Source organism: Montipora foliosa, chromosome 7, assembly GCF_036669935.1.
Source record: "Montipora foliosa isolate CH-2021 chromosome 7, ASM3666993v2, whole genome shotgun sequence".
NCBI classification, from domain to species: Eukaryota; Metazoa; Cnidaria; class Anthozoa; order Scleractinia; family Acroporidae; genus Montipora; species Montipora foliosa.
Genome location: NC_090875.1, coordinates 10,490,561 through 10,509,492, shown reverse-complemented (window position 1 = coordinate 10,509,492; position 18,932 = coordinate 10,490,561). Strand labels below are relative to the sequence as shown.

The 18,932-nt window shown below is 38.2% G+C and overlaps 1 protein-coding gene across 5 annotated transcripts in view; it reads right to left on the bottom strand.

The window, feature by feature from the left end:
* The window catches only part of LOC138010389 (probable ATP-dependent RNA helicase DDX60), an 80,013-nt gene that overhangs the window by 12,233 nt on the left and 48,848 nt on the right, over window positions 1–18,932 (bottom strand). For all 5 annotated transcript variants that reach the window (XM_068857337.1, XM_068857339.1, XM_068857340.1 and 2 more), the window contains 3 exons: window positions 18,787–18,932; window positions 18,516–18,633; window positions 17,465–17,617 (listed from right to left, as the gene is read on the bottom strand). The exon at window positions 18,787–18,932 is cut by the window's right edge and continues 25 nt beyond it. In XM_068857337.1, coding sequence (XP_068713438.1) covers window positions 17,465–17,617; window positions 18,516–18,633; window positions 18,787–18,932 — 417 coding nt within the window. The remainder of the gene's footprint in view (window positions 1–17,464; window positions 17,618–18,515; window positions 18,634–18,786) is intronic.

Genomic DNA, 18,932 nt, shown 5'->3' with positions numbered 1-18,932 from the left:
AAATTCAAAGTAGGATTGAGTCAGGTTTTTACAAGATGGAGTCTTATCTGGAAGTCTTGAAACATGAACTGAGAGTATGTACGTCCCATGAAGCAGAATATTGATGTGGAGATCTCTATTGAAAATGTTCAATCAGAATGGAATGGATGGAAAGAACAAAATCGCGAAGCTCAGATTGATAGCCTAGTCTCCAGTAACAAGAAGATTGAAGAAGAGATCAAGACGCTGAAAGATGTGGTTACCAAAGACTACTCTGGAAGAGAAAATTTACGGTTTTATAACATTCCTGAAGGGAAGGACGAATCAAATGGAGAATGCATTCTGAAACTCATGGAGGTCCTGAAATAACTCAGAATGGATCCTCAAAAAATACACTTTCACGCTATTCATCGCGTTTGCAGATTAAATAAAAGCAATGTTGAGGATGAGGAAAGCACTGCTTTACCATCTCAAGCGAAATAATTTCGCTCGAGACTAACTTCTTAGCTCACTATCCTAGAGGCTAGTATCGATCAGATATCATTTCACCAGCCAAATCTAAATTTTCAGAAGCCAGTCTCGTCATGCGCAGTTACATTCATTTGTAAAACTATCACGAAAAAAATTCCACATTTGCAAACACAAATCGCGCTTTTAGAAAATATTCTCATATTGTCATATCCATCCTCGCTACAGTGGCGCAAATATGCTGGAGTGTACGGCTTCCCGTATTTTTCTCACGAAGGCAAAGTTTTCGTGGCCTTGAGGTCAGTTCTCACAGAACCGTTGCCAAAACTTTGCAACTCACAAATGCACTGGAGTACAAAAAACGCGGAATAAAGTAAATTAAGAAATAAACCGTACAGAAGACTAAACTGCTCGTTTGAAAGCCTGTGGAAAGGATTTTCCTTTGATTAGAGCTGTTTGCGATTGAAATTTTAACCTGAAAGCGCCATTCTACGCATGAAGCACAAAAACAAGGAAATGCGCTAAAATAAATTAGGTATGAAGGAAATTCGGAAGGACAGGCTTGCCCTTATATAAGATATTTTTTTAATATTTTCAAACAGCAATCCTTGCGTTTGAATGGTTTTCGGAGTCAATTAATATTCGGCGGCCACAGTGATCGCGAGCAAGTTTTTTCTCCTTTTATGCGAGATTCACCATTCCTAGTAAACGAGATAAGTAGTTCCATATTATCTTTCTTTTCTTTAATTTGAAATAAATTATATTTGGATTCAATTTCTAAACAAGTACATGACCTCTTTCCATATACACGTAACAACGTCGCAAACAGTCGCATGCAAACAGTTTGCGTTTGCTAGATCGATCGCAAACACTGCCGCTTTTTGCGTTTGTGTTTGCGATCCTGTTTTCCATATGCGTGATTGCTTTACGCCACTTGACCTCGCGTCATCGTAAGAAAAAGGCGCAAAAATAAAGGCATAATTAGGTTTTGCATCATGTTCAGCTTCTTATGTTGGAGTTGTTGCGAAGAAGAAGACAGATAGGAAATGTCAAGAGACGTCACCGTTTCTGGGTCCGATGCGTTTTCGAGGAGCAGCAACGGCTGCAGCATAGCCAGTATCAAATTATACTGTAGGAACTGGCTCTTTGTGATCAAGAAAGTTTACTTCAGGTATATTTGGCGGGGTATTCCCATACGATATTCATTAAACTCACACTGTTTTGATAAGTATCCTCATTGCTACAATCGCACTCGGACGCCATTTTTATTACTTATACTTGCCTCTAATTCGTCAAAACTTATCACGTGTACAAAAATATTAGTATAATCGATTGATCGCAAAGAATCAGAAACAGTTTACGATTGTGTTTCCTCGTTATTGCATTGCTACTCGTCGCCAACAAGACGCAACCATAGAAAATTTTCAATCTCTTGCGTCTTGTTTGCGGTCATCGGCAATCATCAGCGATTGGTCGGGGAAGAACGAAAAAGGTGTTTCCATTTACGCAAACTGTTTGTGATCAAGCTCTGGGAAGGTGCTTGCCATTGTTTGCGACGGAGTTACGCGCATATGGAAACAGGAGCCGAGAAGTTTCGCATAGTATTTCTCATAGTAAAAAAAGAGCGCTTGAAAAGAGAGAAAACTGAAAAAAATATCGAACAGACGCTCCAATTATACGAGGGAAAAATTGCAGAAGAGCCATCTCAAGAAAACCTACAAAAGCTGGAAACAGCCAAAAGCGACTACGAAAGAGAATATGACTGTATTGTCAAGGGTCTTATTAGCCGAGCTCCGCGCGCGCCCGGAGCGCCATAGTTAAGAAAATATGGTAACCCGTCCATGCGAGAAAATCTGGTTTTGGTCACCGTACGACCGTACGACCGTACGTTCGTCCACCCCTCCATGTATACCAATGTGACCAGTATCACGTAACCATATCACGGGCTCAAGCTTAGAGCTCATCCAGGAGGCAATGCTTCAGTTGACATTCTAGCTAGTTTACAACTACATCTTTGATATTGGACATCAACGTTATGGTCAATTGATACCTGTCAAAACAAGGTATCCACTGACCAGTATCACGTGACCATATCGCGGGCTCAAGTTGGACCTTATCGAGGTCAGCTGTTGTTTAGTTTAAGTTCACCGCTGACCAGAGACTGGTTGTTGATTGGATCGCAGGCTGAAGCCACGTCAGACACTCACACCTGAGCATAAACGAGGCTTAATTTTTCGCACTCTTTCTGTGGATCGACGCGCCTGCACGGCGATGCTACGTCAGCAAAAGATCTTGACAGCCGATGCTTTTCGTGTTCAGGTACGGTTTGGAAAATATTTTCTTTTTGCATTTTTCGCTGGATTCAATCCAGGTTTCACATAATATAGCTGTGGTCAGGACACACTGGTGGCTACGCAGTTATTCAAGTCAAGCATTGGAGGGATATAAACTTAAAGCTGAGTGTTTATTTTTAATTTGTTTAGTGCTGCTTTTTGCTCTGAATTGCAATTTTTGGCATGAGTCTTATCTTAAGATTTTTAATTTTGAATCTACTAAGGTTGCAAGATGCCTGGACGGCCTATGAAAGAAGAAAAGAAACGAAAGAAGAAAGAAATAGAACGAGAACGCCAAAACGGTACACCAGTAATAGCTCAAAGTTGGTGGAAGAAATTACTCCCCAAATTCTTTTCTTGGACACTAAACCCTTTGTTATTTCTTCGGAGGAGTTATTTCAAGTGGATGCATATTTCTAAAAAGTGGTTTAGTCGTTTTTTCGTTTGTTCAGGAATGAAACTCGAATATTTATTCTCAACTGGAATTAAATAAAAATCATCTGTACTCTTTTTGGACCGAAATAATTTAACTGTTTGCTGGTTTGTTTGGCTTTAAAATGCAAGCGAACAACAGCTTTTTTTCACTCCGTTTGCCTAATTGTTTTTCGATGTGCCTGGACATTGACAAGAAAATTTTACCCTTATGTTAGAAACATGTAATCTCAATGAGTTCTCGTAAAAGAAAGAAAAAATATCACCATCTTGTGTTTTCAGAGGCTTGCTTAGAGCTCGTGCAGGTAATCTTTTTGGAGTTTGTCCTTTCTAGCTGATTCTGGCTCTAAGCTAAACTGGCGTGTTTCAATGAAATACATCAAAATGTAAATGATCTCGTTTTCAGAGATAAAGTGGAATAAGGTAGATCAATAAAACTCCTTGTTTGACCTTGAACCAACAAAGACGATCTGTCACATCACGAGCTTTAGCACGTCTGTGATTTCTAATTTTAGCTTGATTCTTATTCGCTGGCTTTTGACAGTCGATTCTGAAATGGCTTCTTTCTTTTTCCGTTCGTTTGCTGAGGATTTGCTAGTTTTCTTTTAAAACTCTTGCGAATCAATAAAAATTAATCGCCTAACTGGTGAATTCGACAGGAAATTTCGGTGGAAAAACCGATATCGCACTCATTCCTTAGTGATTCATGAGACCAGTCGTTTTTTTGTGTGAAAGTAACCGTGGAATTGACTAGTTAAGGCCTGTCCAAACGGTAAATGTTTTACCGTAAAACATGCTAAAACATTGTCGGGTGGCAAAACATTGTTTTGTGCTGTTTAAACACGTATTAACATGTTTTAACGTGTTGAGTAAGATTTAAACTTTGTCAAACATTCGATAAAACATCTTAAAACATTTCCTTTGTTCTCGTGTTTGGTGAGTGATGTCTTGTGCGTTTGGACAGATCCTTAAAACATGTTTGATGAGAGCATGCGTGCTGACTCTATTAGGTTGTTTGTATCCATGGACACGGTGTCGCGTTACGCACCCATTTCTCTCAAGATGGCGAACGAAGAGGACTGTTTAGTCGATCTCTCAGAAAACGTTATCGAAGATAACCCTACAACAAAGCGGATAGCATATTGAATATTGTAGCCCGCTTCTGCTAGGAATATCTAAATCTTTGAAGAATACCATCGAGCGAGCCAACCACTATGCGATTGAGTCTTTACTTAACCTGAGTAACTCGGCTACCTATGATCTATGCTTAGCTATCGAAAGCCATAACTTTCTTATGTGGTCATTCGTTATTACATGATGTGGTTTCACCATTATGTGATGTGGTTTTATGGTTATGTGATGTGGTTTCATCATTATGCGATGGGGTTTCACCAATACGTGATGTGGTTTCATTATTATGTGATGGGCTTTCACCATTACGTGATGTGGTTTTGTCATTATGTGATGTGGTTTCACCATTATGTGATGTGGTTTCACCATTACGTGGTGTGGTTTCATCGTTATGTGATCCTGTTTCGTCATAATGTCATTTCTTCGTTGCATGTTGTGGTTTCTTCATTATGTGTTGTGGTTTTGTCATAGGGTCATGTGCTTCGTGTTTACTTACCATCACTTCCAGTGCCAAGTCTTAGTACCCGGTCTTCACACCCCACAACAAATTGCAAGCAGTGAATCATCATGTGTGTCATATATACAGTGATGATTTTACATAACCCATAACCAAGGCACATGTGATGGAGAAGATCCTTAGGGAACTAAAGTTGGAGTCTTTATTTCCGAAATTTGCAGCGCAGCGTATCGAGCCTGAAAACGTTTCAGCGTTGTCTGATGAGGAGCTTTCTTGTCTTGGTGTGTCTACGATTGGGGATCGTCTTCGTGTTCGTGGCCTTTGTGCCAACGCTGAAAAAGAACATCCTTCGGTGGCTGTAAATGTTCTTAGCGAACGCATGGCTCTTTTCAGTGGACGTAGCAGAAGTAGTAGGAGGGGTGCTAAGAGAAAGGCAGTTACGAAAGAGCAGAATTCCCTCGTCTACAGACAAACAAGTCCTGTTCCATGCTGGACTCGGCATGAAGAAAATCAAACTTGATTTAGAAGATGATGAGCGTGATGTGTTAGAGAAGATAACGTGTGGCGACAAAGGTGATGATGGTGAGATCAAAAGCTTTCCACAGTTAAAGGAATCAGGAGGATTCGAGATTATGTATTGTGTTTCGGGTTGCAAGGAATTATAACCTTTGAATTGTTCCTGGACTGCGAAAGATCTCAAGGCAAATATTGGATCACAATCCAAAGTGTACTTGCGACCAATACAGAAGAACCCGTGCACAGATAGCATCCTTCCGCAGATCAAATCGCAAGTTAAAGAAAAGTGCATTATCTGTAATAAACAGATACTGATGAAAGACCTAAGACACCATGTTTTCATGTTTTCTTTAACTTGCGATTTGTTCTGCGGAAGGATGCTAATTGTGCACAGGTTCTTCTGTATTGGTCGCAAGTATAGTTTGGATTGTGATCCAATATTTTCCTTGAGATCTTTCGCAGTCCAGGAACAGTTCAAAGGTTTTAATTCCTTGGAACCCGAAACGCAATACATAATCTCGAATCCTCCTGATTCCTTTAACTGTGGAAAGCCTTTGATCTCACCATCATCACCTTTGTCGCCACACGTTATCACATAACCATAAAACCACATCACATAATGGAGAAACCACATCATGTAATAACGAATGACCACATAAGAAAGTCATGGCTTTCCATACTTAGCTACGACCGCTATGGGCACGCTTGAACAAAGACGCATCGTACGATCGCTCATTTTATTTTTTAAGTGTTTTAGACTTAACGGCGCAAATTACATTTCTCAGTCTTTTACACCTAGGATAACTAATTATAATTTACGAGGTAATGGCCTAAATGTTGCGAAGCCAACATATAACAGCCTCGTTATGCACAACTCATTTCTGTATCAGATTGCCCACATGTGGAATCAATTATCAGCCATAACAAAATCCTCGACCACTTTGGCTCAATTTCGTTCTCGTCTGAACGGTGTTGAATTTTCAGGGTGCCAGTGTATGAACTGTATACACTAGCTATTCTCTTATCTTAATATTTGCACTAGTTCATTTTTAAATTATCTTTTAATACAGTTCTGGATTCTTCTAGAATTTTATTTTTTATACGTAAATAGTAATTTGTTATGGTATTGCAAATAGTCGTGCCTTTTTAACATGAGCCGTTGGCTTGGGAGACTGGGCAACCTCTCCCTACGTTTGCGACTTTAAATAAAAGTTACCTTACCTTACCTTTAAGCTAGGACAAGGAGATGGAAGTGACGAAGAGACGGACATTCTTTTCGATATGTTTGAGGAACGCGCCTGTCTATAGGACATATTTAGTAAAGACTATCACATGAAGGATAACCGGTGACAAAGCTTGTGAGAAAATTCAGGAAGAACTGGATATACTGATTGCTTCTGGAGATTAGTACTTGTTTTGATAAAACATGTGTCAAGATGTTTTATGCGGTTTGACCACTCTGTAAAACATAGACATGTCTTACCCTAAAACATGTTTCAGCATGTTTTATGGTAAAACATTTACCATTTGGAAAGGCCTTTAGGCAGCGAAGAAAATGACATAATTAAGCAATATCCGGAAAAACGAGGACATTTCCAAAGCCTTTTATTTTCACTAATCCTAGATCCAGTAACAACAAACAACCCGGGAGCTTCGCTTTTAGGCCTGGCTAAATCTATATATTATAAGCTCTCGTGCAACATGGTTTGAAAAAGGTGAGCGAAACACCAAATACTTCCTAAATCTAGAAAATAACGAGAAGAAAAAACCATGTTGACGGAAGCTATCACTAAACGCTGAATAGGAAGTCGCAAATCCAAGTATAATCCTAAATGAAGTACACTCTTTCTACTCAAATTGATGTGACGAAAGAACAGACGTTCTGTCCATTTTTAAACTACTAGGGAGCTTAAGCACAAGCGTTTTTGAGAGGTAGACGGCAACCGGAAGAGAACATATCACGTTAAAGGCCAGTGGTGTCTCCCAGATTTTTATACTAATCATCTCTAATGGAGAAAAGATACTTAGCAATGTAAACGTGGTTGTATCAAGACAAGTGAAAAGGGAAAACAGCTCACTTCCGGTTGCCCTCCGCATCTCAAAAAAGCGCTTGCTTAAGCTCCCTAATTGATTATCTTAATCAAATACTTAAGTTGTCTTCCTCATCACGAGAAACTTGCGAAGGAGAACTGACTGAAACAGAATGTTACAATGCTTTCTCTACTTTTAAAAATAATAAAAAACACCCGGGAAATGATGGGCTATCGGTTGAATTCTATAAGGTTTTTTGGCCTGAATTGGGTGGAATCCTTGTCAATACGCTAAATTACTCTTATCGTTGGGGGGGAACTGTCAACAACACACAAAAAAAGCTGTAATTACATTTCCGAAAAGAAAGGAAAGGATGGAAGAATGATAAAAATTGGAGACCAATATCGTTGGTAAATGTTGATGTCAAAGTAGGCTCTAAAGCTATTGCTAAGAGGTTAGAGAGAAAGTTTAGTGCTTCCAAGCATAATTCATTTTAATCAACGAGCTTTTGTCAAAGGACGTAACATCTTCGCTGCTGTCCGCGCTATCAACAACATTTTTGACTTCATGCAAATGAAAAACTACCAGGCTATTTTCTTTTGAGAAAACCTTCCACTCATTTCACTTAAACTTTCTATTTAATTCGTTGGAAGTCTTTGGATTTGGCAAAGCTCTCATTGCATGGATTAGGACGTTTTACAAGAATATATCAAGCTGTGTCTTCAACAACGGCTTTGCGACATCCTATTTTCAACTGCATGAAACGAGGTGTTCGCTAAGGTGATCCTCCACCACCATATCTCTTTATAATTGCTCTCGAGTTATTAGCGATAAATATCCGAAATACTGATTAAAAAAAAATTGGAGGTATTAAGATTGACAGAAACAACGTCAAATTAGCTAGCTATCTTTGCCGATGACATGACAACATTTCTGCGTAATATGGTCTCCTTCTCTCTTCTAATTAATACCGGAGAACAGTTTTCTAGATACTTAGGCCTAAAAATCAACCACGAGAAGACAAAGGTAATCCCCCTGGGTAATATAAAATGAATGCTATCGGTATTGGGTGTGAATGAGATGACTAGTACCGTTAAAATATTAGGAGTATATTTCACTTATAATTATCAGTGTTTTTTTTTTTTTTTTAAAGGAATTTGAGTGTATTCCAAAATATAATATGTAGATTTAGGGCCTGTTCACGTGGAGGGGAAGGACCTCGGCTAAAGGTATCCCACCTACCAATTGCTTTGGTGGATGTTCAAACTTGACTCGGGGGAAAATGGTTAATCATCGACTGGATTACGCATATCGTGTAATTGTCTACTTTCTTTTTTTTTTTTGTTTCAATCTAGAAAGCAAAATATTACATAATTTCAGCTCCTATGATCATGACCTGCAAGAAAATACGGACTACAGCACAGGCGCCCCAAGCTCAGTGTGAGCATGGCCGACAAAAATATAAGGATTTGTATGCGAATCCCGATAAAAAGCTTAAGAAGACAATTATATGAAAAAATCTCGATTAAAAAGCCTAACGTTATTGCCGTCGTGGATAGCTTCCTTCCTGTGTGGTTATTTTCCAGATCCGACGCGATTTGAGCCATTTCAGAATTTCGTGGTTGTCAACGGCTATAAAACCTAAGGCTGGAGACTAAATTCTCAGTTGCTACCAATTTGAGTCAAATATTCCTGGATAAAATATTCCCACGGTCACAATTTCACATCAGAATCAATTGAACTTTCATTTCAACCCATGCACTATCAACGCAATAGCAGTCCTACGAACAACGTCAGGCGGTGAATATTGCAAAAAGAAACAGCATTCAAAGGCGGTGCTTTAGCACAAAAGTGGCCACGGCCTCGACCGTTGATAAAAAACTGACCCTTACTGGGGTGGCGGACCTTAGTTTAATTTGTCAACCGCAAAATTTCTTTATTCCCCCTCCTCCTTAGTGTCGACAAAGTTCAAACACATTCGCGAAGCCGGAAAGCACTGAAAGATGCGAGAAAGAAAGCCGTAGCTAGTAAACAAACTTTTGCGCATTCATGCTGCTTTTATTAGTAAATAGGATTTTGTACGTAGTAGGCTGTTCGCAACATAAATTATGCAAATAAAATTTGTTCCCATAGTTTATCAAGCGCAATTTTCTTTATTCCCCATCGATCACTTACCTCTGTGACAATATCCACAAGATTAAACAGTCCTCACCTTTCGGTACCACAGGTTAGGGGAAATATAAAACCAGGTCAGTGAACAAACAGGTTAGCATAGATCCGTTGACAAAACGTCTCAAAAAAAGTGAAGTCTTCTCGTGTTATCCGGTCTTAATAATGTTACTGATGTCTAAGGTATTAAGGTAATAAAATGTCAATCAAGCAATCAATTAACAGAATCAAATAAACATGTATCATAAAGATGTATCACCCCAGTCAGGCGGGGTTCCCTACCTTCAGCATTCACATGGAGATAACTCAGCCCACCTAATTAGCGGGTTACTCGGCACGGCTTACCAGGAAACCCGCTTTGCTGAGGTACTCCACCTCTTATGTGAACACAAAAAAAAGAAATAAATAAATAAAAAAAAAAGAGAAATTGTATGGAGAGACTGGTTACCCCACCAAGGCGGGGTTCCCCACCTCCATGTGAACAGGTCCTTAGCCAAGCCTAAAAGCAGAGCTCCCTGGTTATTTATTCTTACTGCCTGTAGTGTTAGTGAAAACAAAAGGTTTTCGAAGTGTCTGCATTTTGGTGTTTCCGGTTACTGCTTAATTAATTAATTAAATCACATTATATAAATACTGATGAAATACCAGGATTTCTCCTTTTACTAAAAAATCATATCTTGACCGTGTGCAGTAAAAGTATCATTTTTAATGTATCTTTCACATGTGAGAACATAGGTGTCGTCATGGTAACGAACACGATTGGCAAATAAAACGCGAGCTTTTTCTTCATTTTATGATACTTTTGTGCTTTAATAGAAACCTTCTCTACTACATTAAAAATTTTATTGCAAAATTTTGCATTATCATGATTTGTTTTTCATAACTTTCATATCTTGTTTCATGTTACACAACATGCGTGCGGTTGGTAACCACTTTTTCATCATTTCGAAAATGAGAAGAACAAGTTGTTTTAAATCTGGACATTTCATCAATATCTATATAATAAACAAAACATTACATGCCCGCTTGATGATACGAATTTTATCTTCTCGTGCTGAAAGTATCTCTCACTCTTTCGCTTCGCTCACGCGTGAGAGATACTTTCAGCACTCGAAGATAAAAGTCGTATCGCCATGCGGCCATGTAATATCCTCTATTTCTTTGCTTTCTTCTATAGAAAAACTCATTGCCTAACTAGTGAATTCCACGGTAAATTTTACGATAAAAGCCGATATCGCATGAATCATGAAGCGATGAGTACGATATCGGTTTTTCGAGTGAAATTTACTATGGAATTTACCAGTTTGGCAATGAAACTTTCTTGAATCGCATGAGTCTTAAAAGAAAACAAACACTCAATCAGCGAGCGAATGGAAAAGGAAACTAGACGCTCCAAAAAGCGTACACTGGGTTGCCTGTTGTACGTGTTACACAAAAAAGAAAGCACTGAATTGGGTGGCATCAGAAACTCATAAGGGATGAAACGTGTAACGGCCCCTTGTGTGCTGGGAAACAAGCTTCTGAATATTCAATTTACTAAGTACCATATTTGGAACAACAAGAGCGAGGGGTTTCCAAATATGGTACTTAGCACTGAAACATTCAACCAATCAGTTCGCACTGAATATTCGGAAGCTGTGAACGCACGTTACACGTTTCAACCCTTATGGGTTTCTGGTGGCATTGAACTGCAGCGTTCCAGTTATTTTTTTTCAATTGGGGCGTCGTTAAGACCATTTGAGGGATCACCCACATGTCGCGCCAGCAGAGGCCCTTTGGCTCACATGTTCACACGTTTAATTATTTTGTAATGTCCTGTCCCATTTTGAGGTCTTTTAGTTTTTTAAGCTTTAGTAATAAATTCAGTTTAAAGATAATAAAAACATGTTCTTGAGTAAAATTCACTCGTTTCTTCTTTAAATAAATAGTCTGCAAGAAACTAACTGCAAATTGCTCTGACGGACGTTTTCCAGGATGTCTTGCAGTTGCACTAAGCAAACGTTTATTGCACATACTAAGAAAGGACTGAAGGTGTTCTTTCCGCTTAGCTTCATAATTCCCCTTCTTGTTAGTCTAATCTGATACCAGGTCAAAACACTGTTTGGCTTTACGTTCGCTCGAAAGAGTACCGTAAAAGCCAGGAGTTAACAGAAAAAGACAAGCCAAAAGACGGATGAAGAAAAAAAAATAACATAGTTTTTATACATAACTCTGAATCGAATTTTCATCGAAAGATTAATGACAATCGATCGTAAAAACACGAAAATTTTTGCAGTGACTTTTATGAATAAACGAAAGGTCATGATGTTTTGTAAAAGAAAGAAATTGATCACGTGCTAGGCAACCATAAAGGTGCGCGTGATCACCTGTCAACTGAATGAACTACGGGAAAGAATGTTAATCGTTCGTCGTTTTCAGAGTAAAACAACGTACTTTTTATCCAAGAAACTTCCGTCTTTGGTTTTTTAATTTTGTTGTAATATTTAACTGAATATTTACATTTCACCAGTCGGGTCAGGCAGCCTTCTTTGTTGGGTTCCTGAGAAACGTATCTACTTTGACTTCGGGGTGAACTATTTACACAATCGCGAGGTTGAGCGCCCTTGTAATTGAAAATCTAAACATCTATGCGATACAAAAACAGGCTTGCGAATTATCGCAAATCACAATGCTGACAAGCACAAAAGAAGAAGAAATGGTTAAGTAAATATGAAGTTTGTTACTATCTGATTGTTTTTTGCGTTAGAGTAAAGGGATATATTGTCACGCAAAAGATGTAATTTCACCACACTCAAAATTCGCAAAGAGCGTAAGTTTCAAGTAAACAATCTTCGCACCAGTAAGTCGTAGCAATAAATTGGATTAACCAGGTCTTTCAAGAAATCTTGTTGGCTTCCCAAATAAACTTCATTTTACACTACAATGACAAAATCATTTGAAAGAGAGAAAAAATCCCTGTCTCCTCGCGTATTACATTTCAAGGCACGTAGGCAACTCATTTTCACCGAGTCTCGATTCCCGCGAAATTTTTGTTTTTTTCAAATATTAACAAAAACATTATTTCTCGTCAAGCGTTGCATCTTTTATATTCAAATAACCGCTAAAAATAAAGATTTTTTTTAACGATCTATCCGTAGATATTTTTTCATAATTTAATATTCTCTGTCAAAATTTGCACAACAATCAAAACACAAAAATAGCAACGCACGCAACAAATTTAGTGGCATTTTAATATCTCTTCGTCGAATTCTTATGCTTAACACAGGAATTTGCAGTTATTCTGAAAAATCTTTCTCTATTCATTAGCATTTCAGAGAAATCGACCAGTCCGCGAATACTTTACGAGTTTTTTTTCAATGGGATGTCGAAAGGCCAAGTGGAGGTTATGCTTAATCGGGCAAGTTCGGGAGATCAAGTTGCGCGTGTGACCCGTTATAAATATTTTTTCACAAAATGTTCACAAATCGTCAAGTATCACCACAGAACGCAAGAACATCATTCTAAACGCTTATTCTACGCAAAAAGTAGGTTCTGGAAATAATTTGGAGAGTGAAAATCAACTTTACGGCAGAGGGTAAATACAAGAGATGCTAACCTCATTTTGACACGAAAATGCTTCACTATTGTCATAAAAACTATCCAGTTAAGCTCGCATATCACACAACATAATGAATTCATAAAGGGCACCTTTTCCAGCGAAATATTTTTTGAAACAAACAACATATTTGCTATCAGAGGCAAAAACTCCTTTCTATTTCATTACGTGGGTGAAGAGAAGAAACTATATCAAACGCAATTGCATAAATTTCAGGATCAAACCATTTCCATGAAGAACCTTTTTTTCTTGAATAATGAGCACAAAATAGACGACAACCTGTCATATTTCCATCTATTCTTTTACCTGAAGACTGTGCAGAGTTGAGTACAAATAAAGACCGATAGCCAGACAACAGAGATCACAGATCCACTTAAGGTGTTCGATTGTTGAGCCCATAAGCTACCGGAGAATTTTCCAATTGGTTTCAGTGTTCTACATAACAGCACTTTTGGTAAAATATTAGAAATACAGCTCACTTTGATTTCGGCTCGCCGGGCGATAGATTGCTGTCGAAGTCCACTACCCGTCGATTCCAGGTATTTGTTTTTCACCGCCTGTCTTGTTTATCCAACTGACTTTCCATTATTGAGCTCCATAAGGGTATATTTTGTTTAAAGATCCACGAAAACGCCATTCGCGCTACATGACTTTCGAAGCTATTGCAGGTTAACTTAATCATGCTACTGTGTCCACCAGAGAAATCTACACATTTCCACTACCCTCTCGATCCTAAGAAAATACGCGCAGAAGGCTCTATGCGCAAATACACCACTTAGCAGGGGACGGACAGGCAAGACTTTTATCCACACGGAAAAAAAAAAGAAAAAAGAAAACAAACAAGTGAAACGTATTTTCCGACTGGGGTTGCCATACTGGCAACCCAGTAAAAAGCCATTTCAGAGTCAACTGTCAATAGCCAGCTAAAAGGAATCACGCTAAAATTAGAAACGGTCATGAAACTTTCTTAGTTTACTGATGTTCTTTATTCATCTTTATCTCTGAAAATGAGATCATTCACATTTTGATGTATTTCACTGAAACACGCCGGCTTAGCTTGGAACAAGAATCGCCAAAATGTGACAATGCAAACCAAGAAAGGACAATGAAACTTCAAACAAGATCAGCTGCCACAAAATTACCTATAGGTGCTTTAAACCAACCTTCTGAAAACACAAGTTAGTGATATTTCTCCCTAGATTTACGAGAACTCAGTTTATAAGATAAGGGTCCCATTGTCATTGTCGAGGCAGATCGAAAAACAGTTGGGCAAACGGATTTAAAAAAAAGCGCTTGTTCGCTCGCACTTTAGAGCTAAACAAACAAATCAACTTTTTTACAAATACGCATCCGTAAAAATAGCAAACGGTTTAGTGCCCAAGGAAAGAATTTGTGGAGTAACTTCTTCCAGCAAGTTTGAGCTATTACTGGTATACTGTTTTGCTGTTGTCGTTCTCTTTCTCTCTCCTTTTGTTTCTGTTTCAGTTATGTGTCCTCCAGGCATCATGCAACCTTATCAGAGCTTCTAAACTATTCCAAAAATTTGAATACAGAGAAAAAAGCAGCTTCAAACAAATTAAAAATAAACACTCAGCTTTAAGTTTATATCCCTCCGATGCTTGACTTGAATAGACGCGTAGCCACCATTGTGGAGCACAGCTATCATGATATGCGAAGCTAGGTTGAAACCAGCAAAAAATGCAGAAAAAAAAAAAACATTTTCCAAACCCTTTTCCACCTGAACAAGAAACGCGTTGACCGTTAAGAGCTATAGTTGACGTAGTATGACCGTGTAGCCGCGTATAGCCATAGGAAGCGCGCGAAAAATGAAGCCTCGTTTATGTTTAAGTGAGTTAACGTTGGTTGAGCCTGCTATCCCATCGAAACCAGGGCCTGGTCAGCGGTCAACTACAAATAAAAAAGCTGCCCTTAATGAGCTCTCAACTTGAGCCCCGGGATATGGTCACGTGACGCTGGTCAGCATACCCCTTGATTTGACAGGTGTCAATTGACATCAACATGGATGTTCAGATGTATGCTGTAAACTTGCGTGATACTGGTGACATTCGCATACATGGAAGTGTAGACGTACGTATGTACGGACGATCGATGGCGTTATGGCTTTTAAACCAATTTTTTTTGCATCGATGAGTAACCATATATATTTTTCTTAACTTTCGTACTCCGCGCGTGGAGCTCCACTATAAAGGAATTGTCAAAAAGCTGGTCCTGGAGAGGCCTTACTTTGATTGGAAGGATTCAAGTTATTAAATCCTTTGTCATCCGCAAAATACTTTATCGCATAGGTTTAGTATCGCGCAAAAAATCAGATTTTGTCAAAAAGGATCAACGAATTATTGGACTCCTTTTTTTGGAAAGGCAATGACAAAGTAAAGCGTGCAGCTTTGATAAATTCTATAGAATTAGAAGAAGGAGGCTTGAAAATGCCGGACATCGTTTCAATGATCTCAACTCAGAGAATATTGTGTATTAAAAAACACCTGGAAACCTATACAGCAGGCGGGAAATATTTCCTTCGGTTTAAGCAGAAGGACGTTGGAGACAAGTCTTTGTTTCATTATAATTTCGATTATAGGAAATTACCTGTTGCTGTTCCTGTGTTTTATAAAGAGTGTATTGAAACCTGATCCTTATTAAATGAAAACAATCCCAGTACAACTGAGGACATAGTGAATCAGATACTTTGGAACAACAAGTTCAACTGCATCGGCAGAAAGTCAGCATATAATCGAAATATTTGTAGTATTGGACTAAACAAGGATGGCGATCTTTACCACAGTGCAGGATTACTTCTGTTTAATAGGGAGCCTTTGAGATGTTGTTTATTTCCCAATGATAATCCTTTATAAATTAGCTTGTTGGACGCCATTCCTCTAGAATAGAGGTACTTGTTGAATAGCAGTAAATCACTTATAGCTCATCTCACCACTCCCTTTGAAACAAATTCTTTCTACGTATTTCACAGAAACGATAAAACTTTCCTTGATAAACGTCAGGCAAAATCACTTTATAGCATGTTTGTTTCTTAAGCGTGCAGTGCACCTACTGCTAGAAAGAAACATGAAGAAAGTTTCAACACTCTCGATTACGTTAAGCACTAAACCACGGGAATTTCAGTAGAAGATATTAAATAGAATCTTGTATACAATGAAATACTTTTTAAGTTTAAAATAATCGAATCTCCTCTATGTTATTTTTGTGAAGATGTTGTCGAATCCGAGATGTGCATGTTTATTACATCTTGACAAATTATATAATCCTAGAAAGCAAATATTTTCTGTATACCCCTAAAATACGCAAATCACCTTGCTAATAGCAAAAATTAAGAATACTCACAACATAGAACGCTCTATCGCGAGAGAAAATAGTAAACTAAAATATCATTATGAAAAGTGGGAACCCTTACGCCCACTTATACTTCCTTGAAGTTTGTTGTTCTTTTTCTGCCATTTATCCGTTATATCGTTTGTAACATATATTAATTCCCTTGGCATTTGTAACCTTGCAGTTTTGTAACTTTTTCTTTTGTTTTGCAACTGTTTATAGTGTATATTTCTTTCTTTTTGTTTTAACCTAACACTTGTATTGTATTGTATCTTATTTCGTTGTATGAAGCCCACAAAAATAAATAAAATACAAAAGAAAAATGAGGCTTGGAGGATAGATAGTACAACCAAAAATAAATTCCCTTTGAGATCCGCAACGGGAAACGTTGTACGTCATGATTGCCAAATAGTAAGCATCTCAGATCCGCCATCTTGGGTTTCTGGATTTTCTCGCCAGAAACTTCACGAACGCGTCAAAATTGAACAAAAAATAATCAAAACCAAAAAAGGAATACTGACTTGGGCTATAGAAATAAACTTGTAAGTAATAAAAGTATTTTTTTCTTCATTTTTATGAAATGATTTTACATTTTCTTGTAAAAAAGCTTTAAAATGCAATTCTATGTATGGCATTCTTTTCCAAATTGAAGCTTAATTATTTCTGAAAAATGAATGGTTACCACCAATTTTCTTTTTGGATCCCATGAGCACCTGCAAAGTTCTGTTTTTTTTTTTTCGCAGAGTTTTGAACCGCGCAAAACTATTAATATGCACCACCCACAGGAAATCTGAGTATCTCGAGATACGCACAGCGTATGCGCAATAACAAATGTAGGCACCGCCTTTAATGTTGAAGGTCACAATAAAAGAAATCACCCTTGGTACAACAACAGCGAATGCAAACAGAACAATACACCCGGCAAAACTTGAAGCATCTTGATACAGCTAAATGGCCATTTACGCAGGAAAATACGTGCAACAAACCTGTGACTAGATGATGTCTCACCTGAAGATATTTCTCCCTAAAAAGCATCTCCACGACCACACGCTTTCTGTTGTTGAGTCCAGCGTGATGATAGCTGATTCCTCGCTTCAAAGCACGCTTGAAGATATCTTTATCCTTAATCATCGAAATGCGATTCAAAATCTTCTGCAACTTCTACAAAAAGAAACATCCAATCTATTTGCTGACATTTCTTGTCTCATGTAAGTAGCTGAATTAATGAATAATACAATTTCGGCGGTTTGTTTGCATTAGCAGCTATCGGATATCAGCCACTGTACCATGCCTGAGATATAGGAGCTATTGAATCTTTCATGCCAGCAGTTTTTTGGATGTTTTTTTAATGAAACAATGAGTCCATTCACATTTGTTGAATGTGGGTTTAAAGAATGTGGAAGACTGCGAAGTGGGTTGAAGCAACGAAGCGCGGCCAAGTCTTTTGAAGCAAAGTTCCCCTGGAAGGTCTGGACTACCTATTCCTGTTAGATCGCACGAGAGCTGAGTCAACGCGGTAGTTGATTGCACAAGCCATTGTGCTAGTCGTCAACTTTCATGTAACGAGCCCTTGCTTGGTCAGTTTAAACTGATATATTAAAAAAAAAAAATCTACTTAGAAACATTCAGATGTATAAGGAATTAACCTACTTTTTTTTAAATCGGCAACGAAATAAAAATGAGCGCTAACACCATAAAATGTTGATGAGCTGTTGGAGATGCCCAATATCTCAAAGGTGAGCTACCTGAGAATCCATTGTGTGATAAAGCTGGGACAATAGCCCTTTTCACGGTTAGTTTTTCTCATTTGAATTACAATGTAATTTAACGTGGGTGCGAGGCAATTTCGGGTTAAACTACAAAACAGCCCGAAATTGCCTCACATACATCTTAGATTACATTGTAATGCAAATGAGAAAAACTAACCGTGAAAAGGCCTATTGATGACAAATTAGCTAGCACTTAGTTTTTACTAAAGGAGCCAATACCGTGGTATCTTGAGAAACAAATAAACAACTGAAATAATTAAGTCAATTACTATACAGTGCCTCTTTCGAACCTCTTTACCGATGGCATAGACAGACGACAATGTGCATTCTTTCAAAGGCTCATCTAAGTCTGAAAACTCCGGTTGCTCATCTTGAGCTTCCTCCAGCTTTTCTCTTTTAGTGCTAGATCTGCGAGTGCAAAAAAGGTAGAAGACAGCCATCGTAAAGATAGATTTTCTGCAGCAGTAGATATTGCAAAGTGACTTCCTAACAAAGCCCATAAGCTAATAAAATGCACGATAAGTTAATCATTTCAAAACAACTGCATCGTTTTCTAAATGCCTTTTAGATTTTTCTTTTTCTGTTTTATCTCGGTTCCTTTTCTCCTTCTTTTCCACTTGTAGGCGTTTCCTTTCATCAAGCTTTCTTGTGATTGCTCTTATGTCTTCTTCTTTCTTTTCAAATTTCCGAACGAGTTTCTGTGCCAG